This window comes from Somniosus microcephalus, unplaced genomic scaffold (genome assembly GCF_052327205.1).
Source record: "Somniosus microcephalus isolate GS21.2 unplaced genomic scaffold, FLI_Smic_1.0 unresolved_chr4, whole genome shotgun sequence".
NCBI classification, from domain to species: Eukaryota; Metazoa; Chordata; class Chondrichthyes; order Squaliformes; family Somniosidae; genus Somniosus; species Somniosus microcephalus.
The window spans coordinates 42,421,167-42,435,194 of NW_028225182.1; the positions used below are offsets into that span (position 1 = coordinate 42,421,167).

Genomic DNA, 14,028 nt, shown 5'->3' on the forward strand with positions numbered 1-14,028 from the left:
ACTTCGACTCCCACCATACAGAAATCATGGAGGAGCACCGAAAGTCTACGGAACATCGGGAGAAGGTGGCTCTACTACGGAAAAAGGAGGAAGAGAAGGAGGAACTGCGCATGCAGCTGGCAGCTGACAGTGGAGCCCAGAGAGTCTCCAAGAAGCAGAAAAGGAAAAGTCGAAACAGAAGATGACCCATCTGAACCATTATTACCTCTACCAGATCACACACGTGGTCCCTCCGAACGGAGCCAATTCAGTTCGGAAGTTCAAACTGTTAAATCCATGGAAGGACTATTGAATGAGTCACTCCAGCAACGTGAACCGACTCCACCACAGAGATTGAATCTGTGAACTGTTTTCCGCAGAGACTGAATCTGTGATCTGTTTTGACATGAAGTTATCTATGTATCTATGTTATTCTGTTATGTAAACCTGAAGTTATATATGTATATATGTTATTACGTTATGTTAAATGGGGAGATGACTGTAAAGCTAGGAAGGGAGGAATGTTGTGTATGTAATATGTGTGCTACTTTGAACCTATGGACAGGACTGCACTACTTGTTGGGCGTAGTGATACGCAGTACCACTCCTGGCCATAGGGGTATAAATAGTACTGTGGGTACTGATCTCCCCTCAGTTCCTGCCTGTGGGCATGAAGTAAAGACCTACGTATAGTCCCTACCTCCAACCAGTAAAGACCTGTTTGAGTTATACGTTTAAGTCTTTGTGTTAATTGTTCAATACAATACACATACTTAACGACTTTTAACTCATTTTTAGTTTACAGCTTTTACTCAGTGCTTTCATGATGTTGCTGCCGCATGGTGCGGAGTGATACGAGATGTCCGACCTTGCACTGTGCACTGCCTGACACAGTGTGCCACATAGCAGTATAAATGCACTAACCAAAGTAGTTCCATATAACAATGTAACAAGTAGTTCCATTTAACAATGTGATAATATAACGATGTAACAGATACAGGTTACAGCATGAGTTAGATACAGAGTAAAGCTCCCTCTACACTGTCCCATCAAGCACTCCCAGTGCAGCTACAGCGCGGATTAGATACAGAATAAAGCTCCCTTTACAATGTCACGTCAAAATCTCCCAGGGCAGGTACAGCACGGGTTAAATATAGAGTGACGCTCCCTCTACACTGTCACTTCAAACAGTCCCAGGACACGCACAGCATGGGTTAGATACAGAGTAAAGCTCCCTCTGCACTGTCCCATGAAACACTCCCAGGGCAGGTACAGCACGGTTAGATACAGAGTAAAGCTCCCTCTACACTGTCCCATCAAATACTCCCAGGACAGGTACAGCACGGGTCAGATACAGTGTAAAGCTCCCTTTAAACTGTCCCATCAAACACTCCCAGGGCAGCTACAGCACAGGTTAGATACAGAGTAAAGCCCCCTTTAGACTGTCGCATCAAACTCTCCCATGGCAGATACAGCATGAGTTAGATACAGAGTAAAGCTCCCTCTACACTACCCCATCAAACACTCCCAAGGCAGGTACAGCACGGGTTAGACACCGAGTAAAGCTCTCTTTACAATGTCCCATCAAACACTCCCAGGGCAGGTAGAGCACGGGTTAGATACACAGTAAAGCTCCCTGTGCTCTGCGCAAACAAGGTACCAAATCCCAACCTCAGAGGATCAGACCCTATTAACCACCTCCCTCAGATTTCATGTTCCCACAGCTCGGCCATTTGTGGATCCTCCCCTTCCTTCACTCCACCATTGGCACCTTGGGATGTTTTTCTGCATTAAAGGTGCGATATGATGACAAGTTGGTGTTGTTGTTCCAGTGTGACAGTCTCCATTTACCATCACACTCTTTATCAGACTGTATGAAACAGGACAATTGCAATTCGAGTGACTTTGCCTCTATTTGGGGGTTTTCATTGGATAGACTGTTTCCCCCTCGTGATGTCCTTTTAGTTATCAGCAGGGACGGGGGAGCATGTCCTGTTTTGCAGACTACGAGTTAGGGGCAGTGGGTGAAGCTCAGGCCCACACTGATCATCGATAAGGGGTCCTCCCCACAAGGGACAGGACGCCACTAACAAGAACAAAGAGTCTGTCCGAACTAATGTCCCACAGTACATATCAACTGATTAAGGTCCAACTTTCCGATCCGGTTCAATGAGGCAATGATCCCGTCCGGATCCAGCCACTTGTAGAAGCTTCTGGAAAACCCATTGGACTCCGAGTGTTTGCATGCCAGGCTCCCTGGAGAGGGAGCGGGCAATGCCCACCGGTACACTCGAGGCCTCCCGCAACCGGTGGGCACCGCAGGGAATGGAGAGTCATTTCGACACGAGTAATAATATGATGATTGACTTTTATGAGTTTCCTGTTGTTTTGTCGAAAGAACATTCTGTGTTTGAGTTCCTTTGTTAGTTGTGCCAACTTAAAGAGGGAGGCCAGGTATAAATTCGTTCCTCTGTTGATGAAAGCGGGACAACCCATGTCATTTTATGGCTCAATTAAAAAAATCCACATTAGACATAGGAACGTGGGAACAGGAGGAGGCCATTCAGCCCCTCGAGCCTGTCGCCTCATTCAATGAGATCATGGCTGATCTGGGACCTAACTCCATATACCCGCCTTTGGCCCATATCCCTTAATACCTTTGGTTATCAAAAATCTATCAATGTCAGATTTAAAATGAACAATTGACCCAGCAACAACTGCCGTTAGCGGAAGAGAGTTCCAAACCTCTCCCACCCTTTGTGTGTAGAAGTGTTTCCTAACTTCACTTCTGAAAGATCTGGCTCTAATTTTTAGGCTATGTTACCTTGTCCTGAACTCCCAACCAGCGGAATTCGTTTTTCTCTGTGTACCCTATCGGTTCCCCTTAATATCTGGAAAACTTCAATCAAATCACCCCTTAACTTTCTAAATTCCGAGCTTCTCACCATTGGGAAAGTACGCTGATCTATCCTTTTTAGATCCAAAGTGGATGACTACTGTATTAATGGTGCCCATCAAAATGTGCCCTTGTGCGACTCTTTCAGGTGGGGGTGATTGACCAAATTGTAATAGGCCCTCGTGGCAATAAATCCATCAGTTCTGTCTTTCTTTTCCTTTTTTTATTCTTCTTTTTTTGTCAAGTTTTATTTCAAGTTTTATTAATTTACAGTTGATTAGTTTAACCAAAAGAGCACCCCTATTGGTCGAATGTTTTCTTAAGTTACAGTCAATTGCTTTAATCAAGAAGAGCAATCAAATTTGAAATTAGTTTGTTCAGGTTCCTTTAAAGTTTTATTTATTTACAGACTAACTGGTTAATCACCCACACAGAAAAGTGTACAGTTGATTTGTGTAACCACCCAATCAAAAGAGTCACTCCGATTGGTCGAATTAAAATAAGCCCTCCTGGCAATAAATCCATGAGTTCTGTGATTGGGTAGAAATTGTGGAGCTTGGGGTTAATCGGCTCAATGTGACTGCAGGTTGTGTGTATAAAAGGTGCTTGTTGATGGGTGGAGGGATAGTTGAGTTGTTTAGTATCATGGGGGATTTTGTAGTGAGGGGTTTGCTCCCAGTGCTGGTGTTAGTTGGAGCTGTTTGTTCCTCTGATATTTGGCAACAGTTTGGGGGCCAGCAGTTTCCATGGCGAAGAGTAAAAGCCACCCCTGGGCCTCAGAGAGTCCCTTCTCCTGGGTCTCCCTTTGGCTCCGGTTTCAGTGTGTCTGAGGGGCGCAGTGTGTCTCCACTGCAGACTGTGAGGGTGCAGTGTGGAGAGCACAACCTGCTGGTCAGGGTACAGATGGATTTATTTGGAACCAGGCACCTGATTAAAGCTGCTGACCTGACCCTGGGGACGGCAGGTTGTCGGCCAACCGGGATCTACTCTCAGAACCACACCGTCCTCTTTGATTATGGGCTGCATAAGTGTGGCAGCAGAGTGAAGGTAATGTGATTCCTCAACTCTTGCTCTAAGCTTGGTGTCTGGATTAGACCCAACTCTTTATTCCTACCTTTGGTGAAATGTCATTGATGTTGAGGAGATTCCTGTCTCCTGCTTTTAAATCCTCAGACTTGTGTTGAATTATGCATTGTCCTTGGCTTTAACTGGTCTTCCTGAGTCTCCAACCTTGTGATCTCAGCCCTATTGGCCTTGAGCCTTCACTTAGTTCTTCAAACTTTTTCTTCCATACATCTTGTGTTGTGGATTTTCAGGTCCCTGGGGATTCAGTTTAATGGTTGTTATCTACAATATTCAGTTTTTTCTCCGTGTGTGTCTCTGTATAGAATACAGAGGAGCTGTGATTAAATGAGGATTTAATCTTGTTCTTTTCATTGCTCTAAATTATCAACCTGTGGCTCCTTTTATTGAAGTGAAGCTGTCCTTTCATTGAGTCTTTATTCTGTTTAATTGTCTTGTGCTTGCAATCCCCCTCCTTGCATTAGCTACTGAGGCTGCACAACTTCCAACCACCTGAGTAGAATGTTGTCCATTTCTAAACCTGATGTCTTTCAGATGTCTGGAGATTTCCTGGTCTACGCCACCCACCTGAACCACACCCCCAAGGCCCATGGATCTGTCATTGTGAGAACTAATGGAGCTGTCGTTCCCATTGAGTGCCACTATTTTAGGTAAGATTCTTTACACTGTCGTGAATAATGTCTACAGCTGGTGCAGTTCTCTGACCTTGTCCTAAAATGGCTCCATTGTCTTTCCAGGAAGGGCAATGTGAGCAGTGACCCGATCAAGCCCACCTGGATCCCGTTCAGCTCCACCAAGTCTGGAGAGGGGCTTCTGTCATTCTCTCTGCGCCTAATGAACGGTATGTGATGGGTGGATGGGGAATGACTTCCTGTAGTCACCCACTGGCAGTTGTACCCACTGTCTCCAACCCTTGTCCCTCTTGTACTTCAGATGACTGGCTCACAGAGCGCACCTCGACTGTCTACTACCTGGGTGACCTCATTCACATTGAGGCCTCTGTTTCAATGACCAACCACATGCCCCTGAAGCTCTACATTGATCGCTGTGTCGCTACGTTGAGCCCAGACGAGGACTCCACCCCGAGATACAGCATCATTGACTACAATGGGTAAGGAGCGCTCTGCTTTCTCCAGTTGGTCCTGTCTCAATGGCTTCTCTTGATTCACTCAATGTCCCTTTTTTTAAAAATGTATTTCTTCAGTTGCCTCCTGGACAGCAAAGCTGAGGACTCCTTCTCAACCTTCGTGTTGCCAAGAGACGAGCGTGAGTTGGACAAGCTCCACTTTGACTTGGATGCGTTCCGCTTCTTTGGAGATGACCGTTCCTTGGTAAGAGGAAGCCGACCACTGCAAAGTATTTACAGCCAATCTGCATAACTGGCTTGTGCTCCACACGAGTGTCCTCCCACCCCTCTTCATCTAACTCCAACATATCCTGCTATTCCTTTCTCCCTCATGTGTTTATCTAGCTTCCCCTTAAATGCATCTACATTATTCACCTCAACCACTCCGTGGTAGCGAGTTCCACATTCTCCCCACTCTGGGTAAAGAAGTTTCTCCTGAATTCCCTCTGTGCTGTATATCCTGTGTAATCCTATGAATAACTAACATTAACCACTTTTCTCTGTTTCTAGCCAGCTTGCTATCCATTCTGCTACTTGTCCCCTGAATCCACCTGTTCATTGAGTTCCCAAGTTGGGAGGGAGTCACTGAATAACACTAGTGTTGAATGTGTCCCTCAGATTTTCATCTCCTGTCACCTGAAGGTTGCTGCAGTGGATCGGAGAGATTCCATGAGCAAAGCTTGTACTTTCCAGAAGATGCAGAATGGGTAAGTGCCCCCTCTCTCTCACTCAGGGATGTGTTGTGTGGGGAAGTGATGCCCAACCTGATTGTGAAACTGATTCTCTTGTTTAGCTGGGCTCCATTGGAAGTATCCAACAATGACATTTGTGCCTGTTGTCACTTGGGCAACTGCAGTGCCACAAGGGAGTTTGGATTTGATTCCAGAGGGAGGAGGGATCTTGTACCTGAAGCTGGTAGGACATTGATCCTCTAGATGTTGGAGGTTGCCCTTTACCCTCTCTAACTGGAATGTTTGGTATTGCAGGGAGTGATGCTGAATTGAAGTGGGAGGGTGAGGCCTCACTTGGACCCCTGGTCATTCTGGACACTGATGTGACAGACCTGGCAACTGAGTCCCTGAATGAGGTTGAGCAACGGATGGAGGAGAGGTCTCCAGGTGGTGAGTTGGCCGACTGCTAGTTTCCATTTCCCCCTCAGTATTTCCTTCAATAACCATTGGTTTCTCATTGCTGTTTAGGTGTGGAGTCTGACGCGATGCTAATGGTGGCCTTGACTGTGACCGCTGTCTCTCTGATCTCTGCTTCTTTGATAGCCTTGTTCCTGTACAGGAAACACAAGCAAACCCAGTGCAACTAGTTAGTTATTAAATGATCAATAAAGCAGTGATTGCTTGTATGTTATGCCTGGTTGCTCATTTGTCACAATATCTGTCCGAGCCCACAGAACAAGAGATGGGTTTTAATTGGACAATGCTGCTAGTGGTTATAATGGCTTATCCAGGCATAGAATTTGGATGGTTGGTGATTACAGCAACTGTACAGCTCTTTGTGCAGGTCAACAATCTCTGAATGGACGGAGGTATTGGTGCATGCTGGTTGATGGGCTGAAGCACCTCATTGGCTCCTTTGTTCTGGCAGCTTTCTCTACTAGAGGCTACGACACACTTTGCATGGTGCGATCATGTCTCTGTTCCACTGGCTCCAGTATCTGGCTTTTCATGTTGCTGTAGTTAGTGTTTACCTAACTCGCCTGGGGTGACTGCCAGCTCCCATTAGCACCCAATGTTCAGAGCCCTAATATACAGCTCAGTCATTGGCTGCTTCTTCACCTGGGTGAAGGTTGGCCCTCACCTTTGCTGGGAACCAAATGATGGCAGAGATTAGAATATTGAACAAGTTGGCAGAGGGTTGGGTTTTGATTAAGCTGGTACCTTCTCTCTCTGAAGGGACTTCTAATTGGGAACTCTCAACCCCCTCCTTACCCAGCCCCACCTTGAAATGGGGAGGCAACCATCTCCTGCAGTGAGCTTTTTCTAAACCTGCTGCTCCTCTCTCGCTTGGAATGAGCTCACGGTGGGCTTTTTAAATGTAGCCTCCAGTGTCAACTGTCCCTATTGGGTCTTCAATGCTCCAAATGAGTCACTCCACCTGGAACAGAAGCAAGAAGCTGAAGGGTGACTTCCACAAGAAATCTTGCACTGACTAGAGACCTGAATATAGTCCCACGCCCCAGGTAGGAAGACAAAGGCTTAGTGACCAGGCAGTGAAACATGGGCTTCTTCTAACTGGAGTGGCAGGTTCACTGGGAGGGGAAACTCAATGACGTAAATAGGAGCAGGAGTCGGCCATTTGGTCTTTCGAGCCTGCTCCACCATTCAATAAGATCATGGCTGATCTTCTACCTCATCTCCACTTTCCTGCACTCTTCCCATATCCCTTAATCCCCTTAATATTTAAAGATCTATCGATCTCTGTCTTAATATACTCAATGACTGAGCCCCCACAGCAATGTGGGGTAGATAATTCCAAAGATTCAGCACCCTCTGCAGAAATTTCACGTCATCTCAGTCCTAAATGGCTGACCCCTTATTCTGAGAAAATGACCCCTGGTTTTAGACTCCACAGCCAGGGGCAACATCTACCCTGTCAAGCCATGTACAAATTTTGCATGTTTCAATGAGATCATCTTCTAAGCTCTAGAGAATATAGGCCTAGTCTACTCAATCTCTCTTCATAGGACAATTCCCCCCCCCCATCCCAGGAACCAGTCTAGTGAACTTCTGTTGCATTCCTTCTATGGCAAGTATATCCTTCCACAGATAAGGAGACCAGAACTGTACACAATACTCCAGGTGTGGTCTCACCAGGGCCCTATATAATTGCAGTAAGATGTCTTTACTTTCATACCCAAATCCTCTTGTAGTAAAGGCCAACATACCATTTGCTTTCCTAATGGCTTGCTGCACCTGCACATTCACTTTCAGTGACTCATGTACAAGGACACCCAGGTCCTTGCATCTGCATTCCCCAATCTTTCACCATTTAGGAAATACTCTACCTTTTCTGTTTATTCTACCGAAGTGGATAACTTCACATTTATCCACGTTCTATTCAATCTGCCATGTTCTCGCCCAGTCACTGAGCATGTCGAGATCCCCTTGAAGCCTCTTTGCAACTGACACTGCCACTAACTTTGTATCATCAGCAAATTTCAAAATGTTACATTTAGTCCCCTCATCACAATCTATATCAATGATTTGGAATAGCTGGGGCCAAAGCACCGATCCTTGCGGTACCCCACTAGTCATAGCCTGCCATCCTGAATGAGACCTGTTTATCACTACTCTGTTTTCTGTCTGTTACCCAATTCTCAATCCATGCTCGTATATTACCCCCCAATTCCATGTGCCCTAATTTTGTTCACCAACCTCTTGTGTGGGACCTTATCGAAGGCCTTCTGAAAATCCAGATACACCACATCTACCGGTTCCCCTCTGGAACCATTCCAGAATCTACAGAAATTTGGAAGATGACAACCAATGCGTCCACTATTCCAATGGCCACCTCTTTCAAAACTCTAGGATGTAGGTCATCCGGTCCTTGGGATTTATTGACTTTTAGACCCTTAATTTTGCTACTACTGTTTTTACTAATAATGTCTTAGTTCCTCATTCTCGTCACACCCTTGGTTTTCTCGTATTTCTGTGAAGAGAGAAACAAAGTATTCATTTTAATTTCTCCGCCATTTCCTCATTCCCCATTATAAATTCTCCCAGCTGACTGTAAAGGACCTACATTTACCTTCGCCAGTCTTTTCATTCTCACGTACCTATAGAAGCTTTTATATGTATATTGCCCCCGCACCCCCAAAATTCCACCCCCCCTCATATGTAAACTTAAAATGTAAATATGCCTGTTTGTGAATTTCCAGCGACGGCCATTTTGTTACAGGCCTATCATTCTGGTCTAGTGTGTTTCTGCTTGGTGCTGCAGGAATGTCGGGGAACATAGGGTCTAATGAGAGGGAGGAACTGAATGAAATCAGTATTTGGAGGGAAATGGTGTTAGGGAAATTGAAGGTCGATAAATCCCCAGGGCCTGATAATCTACATTCTAGGGTACTTAAGGAAGTGGCCCTAGATATAGTAGATGCTTTGATGGTCATCTTCCAAAATTCGATAGACTCTGGACAGTTCCCATGGATTGGAGGGTAGCTAATGTAACCCCACTTTTTAAGGAGGGTGGTAGAGAGAAAACGGGGAATTATAGACCGGTAAGCCTGACATCGGTAGTGGGGCAAATGCTAGAGTCCATTATAAAAGATGCAATCGCAGCGCACTTGGAAAACAGTGACAGGATCGGACAAAGTCAACATGGATTTACAAAAGGTAAATCATGCTTGACTAATCTACTGGAATTTTTTGAGGATGTAACTGGTGGAGTAGATAAGGGAGAACCAGTGGATGTAGTGTATTAGGACTTTCAGAAGGCTTTCGATAAGGTCCCGCATAAGAGATTCGTGTGTAAAGTTAAAGCACATGGGATTGGGGGTAAGGTACTGTCTTGGATAGTGAACTGGTTGGCAAACAGGAAGCAAAGAGTTGGAATATACGGGTCTTTTTCCGAGTGGCAGGCAGTGACTAGTGGGGTACCACAGGGATCGGTGCAAGGATCACAGCTATTCGCTATATATAAATGATCTAGAGGAGGGAACTAGATGTAATATCTCCAAGTTTGCAGATGACTCAAAGCTGGGTGCGCTGTGAGGAGGATGCAGAGAAACTCCAGTATGATTTGGACAGGTTGGATGATTGGGCAGATGCATAGCAAATGCAATATAATGTGGACAAATGCGAGGTTTTCAACTTCGGTGGCAAAAACAGGCAGACAGATTATTATCTGAATGGCAATAGATTGGGAGAAGGGGAAGTACAATGAGACCTAGGTGTCCTTGTGCACCAGTCGCTGAAGGTAAGCATGCAGGTGCAGCAGGCGGTTAAGAAGGCAAATGGTATGTTGGCCTTCATAGCGAGAGGATTTGAGTACAGGAGCAAGGATGTCTTTCTGCAGTTGTACAGGGCCTTGGTGAGACCTCACCTTGAGTATTGTGTGCAGTTTTGGTCACCTTATCTGAGGAAGGATGTTGTTGCCATGGAGAGAGTGCAGCGAAGATCCACCAGACTGATACCTGGGATGGCAGGAATGACGTATGAGGAGAGAGTGGGTCGATTAGGCTTATACTTGCTGGAGTTTAGAAGAATGAGAGGGGATCTCATTGAAACTTATAAAATTCTAACAGGACTAGATGCAGGAAGGATGTTCCCAATGGCCGGGGAGTCCAGAACCAGGGGTCACAGTCTAAAGATAAGGGGTAAGCCATTTAGGACAGAGATGAGGAGGAATTTCTTCACCCAGAGAGTAGTGAGCCTGTGGAATTCTCTACCACAGAAGGCAGTTGAGGCCATTTCATTAAATATATTTAAGAAGGAGTTGGATATATTCTTTAAGGCTAAGGGGGTCAAGGGATATGGGGAGAAAGCAGGGACAGGGTACTGAATTTGGATGAGCAGCCATGATCTCATTGAATGGCGGAACAGGCTCGAGGGGCCGAATGGCCTACTGCTGCTCCTATCTTCTATGTTTCTAGGTTTCTATGGAATGAGTTATTGGTGTGACCTCCAGAACTGTTCGACACTGTCAAGAGCCCACCTGTGAATGAGAATGGTACTTTCATAGAATCATAGACATTTACAGCACGGAAGGAGGCCATTCGACCCATCGTGTCTGCGCCGGCCGACAGTTATCCAGCCGAATGCGGTGACCAGAACTGCACGCTAATATATTCCCTCCAACCCCGTGAGCTCTTATCTTGTGCAGTAACCTTTTGTGTGGCACCTTATCGAATTCCTTTTGGAAATCCAAATGCACGACATCTACTGGTTGCCCTTGCTCATTACATCCTCAAAGAACTCTAATAAATTTGTCAAACATGATTTCCCTTTCATACAATCAAGCTGAGTCATCATGGTTTTATGATTTTCTAAATCTGCTACTACTCCCTTAATAATGGATCCCAGCATTTTCCCGAAGACGGCTGTTAGACTAACCAGCCTACAATTTCCTGCTTTGTCTCCCTCTTTTCTGGAATAGGGGCGTTACGTTTGCGGTTTTCCAATCCGCTGCGACCTTTCCAGAATCTAGGGAATTTTGGAAGACTACAACCAATGCGTCCACTATCTCTGCAGCCACCTCTTTTAAGACCCTAGGATGCAGGCCATCAGGTCCAGGGGACTTGTCAGCCTTCAGTTTCATTAGTTTGTCTAGTATATTTTCTCCAGGGAGAGTGATTGTTTTAAGTTCCTCCCTCACTTTTGCCCCATGACTATCTGCTATTATTGGGATGTTTTTGTGGTTCAGTGGATGATAGGGAGAGGGATACAGAGAGAGAAAAAGAGAGTGAGACAGAGAGAGCGATACAGGATTATAAAGGGTCATTATCCCTCCCCAGGGGTCATTATGTTAGCACACATTCTAGTTCTGCATCTCTTGTGTCTTTGGAGCAGGTTCTGTTTAACTTTAACACCTTCTCAGTATTTACCCTGTCATGCCCATTAAGAATTTTATACATTTCACTGAGATCACCTCTCATTCTTCTAAACCCGAGCAAATATAGCCCTAGTCTACTCAATCTCTCCTCCTGGGACAATCCCCTCATCTTAGTGACCCATTAGAATCTAAATTATAATCTTTGTTTAATGGAACCCTTCACTCCTGCCTATACAGACAGTGAAATTCGGGCATAAAATTCATTCAAATCTCAGTAAGAATACCCAGAACAGACTTTAATTGTCTATTATTTGCTTCATTTTTCAATGAGGTGATCTGAGGGGGATTGACAGGGTAGATGCTGAGAGGTTGGTTCCCCCTGGCTGCAGAGCCTAGAACCAGGGGTCACAGTCTCAGGATAAGGGGTCGGCCATTTAAGGCTGAGATGAGGAGGAATTTCTTCACTCAGAGGGTTGTGAATTTTTGGAATTCCCTGCCCCAGAGGGCTGAGTCTTTGAGTATATTCAAGGCCGAGATCGATAGATTTTTGGACTCATGGGGTGTAGTGGCGCTTCTTAGTTTCCAAACAGGCAGCCACTGAGCTGTGGGGCTTTTAACAACGAGTAGACGTGTGTCGAAATAAAACGTTCTTAAACGTAGCTTTGTCTTTTAAACTGTTTACTATAACACTTAACAAACGGAATTACAAAGCAAACACGTATAAACGAACACGGTCAAAAACTGTATTGCTCCAAACCTCACAACTTCTGCCTCCTTCAGCCACGTGCAGTTTAAACTGTAAAATGGCTGCACACCATGTGTGGCTTAGGGACTGTACCATTGTGGCAAGAATGAAGGGGGTGTCTTGGACTATACTACTGGAGCAAGAAAATAGGGGGTTTCTTAATACAATAAGTCGGTCAGGTAAATTAACTATTATGCCATTTAACCACTATTTTAAAGTATTTTCTTAAGCTTTCATGGCTCTTACATTCCGGCCCCTAATTGACTAGTCACATGAAGCATATCAATTACTCAAACATTAAGAGCCATAAACTAATGAGTTCAACATATTTACAATATAAGTGTCCACTTTTTTCGTTCAGGAACCTTTCACGCTGCTTCTTGTAGCAGGCAGAGCTTTGTGATCGGTCTTTCCAGGGTACTGGTCTTGGTTTGCAAACGAACGCGACGAACGACGCCTCTGGAGTTTGGCATGGTCTTAATTATTTTTCCCATCAACCAAGAATTTCTAGGGGCTGAATCGTCCACGATTAAGACAATGTCTCCGACAATGAAGTTCCTCTTTATTTTGGACCATTTTTGACGCTCCTGTAGCAGAGGTAAGTATTCTCTTGTCCACCTGGTCCAGAAAAGGTCTGACATATACTGAACTTGCCTCCACTTCCGACAGGCATACAGATCTTCCCTTTTGAAGACTCCCGGGGGCATGGCTGGCTGTGTTTTCAACAACAACAGGTGGTTCGGAGTCAGGGCTTCGAGGTCATTGTGATCATCTGCTGTCTTAGTTATCGGTCGGTCATTAATGATGGCTTCGACCTCGCACAGAACAGTTTGGAGTCCCTTGTCGTCAAGCGCTTGCTGCTTCAGTACAGAACTGAGTAGTTTTCTTACGGTGCGTATCTGTCTTTCCTAGACACCTCCGTGGTGGGATGCAGCCGGAGGATTGAAGATCCACTTAACTCCTGTTTGCATCATGGCTTCCTGTATTTTAAGCTGATTCCAACCTTCAATAGCTTCCCGTAGTTCTCTCTCCGCTCCGACGAAATTAGTGCCATTATCAGAACGCATAATGGACACCTGTCCTCTTCTACAGACAAAGCGCCGCAAGGCGTTAATACAGGAATCAGTGTCAAGCGTGTGTGCCACCTCAATATGAACTGCTCTGATGGTCAAACAAGTGAAAAGCACACCATATCTCTTGACAAGGCGCCGTCCTCGCTTTACCTCGAAAGGCCCGAAATAGTCCACCCCTACGTTTGTAAATGGGGGCTTGTCTGGTAACAAACGGTCTTCAGGCAGGTCTGCCATTTTCTGCTCCCCAGCTCTAGCGTGTAACCATCTGCAAACAATGCATTCAGAGAGTATTTTTCTTATTACGGAATTAGCTCCTGGAATCCAGTATCTTTGTCTTAGCTTCGCAAGCACGTGATTCCTCCCACTGTGTCCAATACTCTGGTGTATATGCTGAAGAATGAGGGTAGCAACCCGGAGGTCCTTAGAAAGGATAGCAGGATGCTTGGCCTCCTCTGGCATAGCAGATTTGTTTAGTCTCCCTCCCACCCTCAGTACTCCACCTTGCAGTGTAGGGTCCAGCTTGTAGATATGACTACCTTTCTTGATTGGAGTATTTCGCTGTAGAGCTTCGATTTCTTCTGGGTATCTTTGTCTTTGACTGAAGCGAACTATCTCCTTC

The 14,028-nt window shown here is 45.4% G+C and overlaps 2 protein-coding genes across 2 annotated transcripts in view; both read left to right on the forward strand.

The window, feature by feature from the left end:
- The window catches only part of LOC147090634 (zona pellucida sperm-binding protein 3-like), a 79,545-nt gene that overhangs the window by 38,593 nt on the left and 26,924 nt on the right, over positions 1-14,028 (forward strand). The gene's annotated exons all lie outside the window — the stretch shown is intronic.
- Positions 3,493-6,441, forward strand: LOC147090635 (zona pellucida sperm-binding protein 3-like). The gene is made up of 9 exons (XM_085977396.1): positions 3,493-3,922; positions 4,493-4,608; positions 4,696-4,799; positions 4,892-5,069; positions 5,163-5,289; positions 5,703-5,791; positions 5,878-5,999; positions 6,071-6,205; positions 6,284-6,441. Exons 1-9 carry the CDS (start codon positions 3,521-3,523, stop codon positions 6,400-6,402), a joined length of 1,392 nt encoding a protein of 463 aa, XP_085833522.1. The 5' UTR covers positions 3,493-3,520; the 3' UTR covers positions 6,403-6,441.

Bases quoted from the DNA above. Each gene is read 5' to 3' on its own strand.
- LOC147090635 (XM_085977396.1), top strand. From the start codon at position 3,521: ATGGGGGATTTTGTAGTGAGGGGTTTGCTCCCAGTGCTGGTGTTAGTT. The intron at 5,792-5,877 runs GTAAGTGCCCCC...TCTCTTGTTTAG, and splicing joins TTCCAGAAGATGCAGAATGG to CTGGGCTCCATTGGAAGTAT. The intron at 6,206-6,283 runs GTGAGTTGGCCG...ATTGCTGTTTAG, and splicing joins GGAGGAGAGGTCTCCAGGTG to GTGTGGAGTCTGACGCGATG.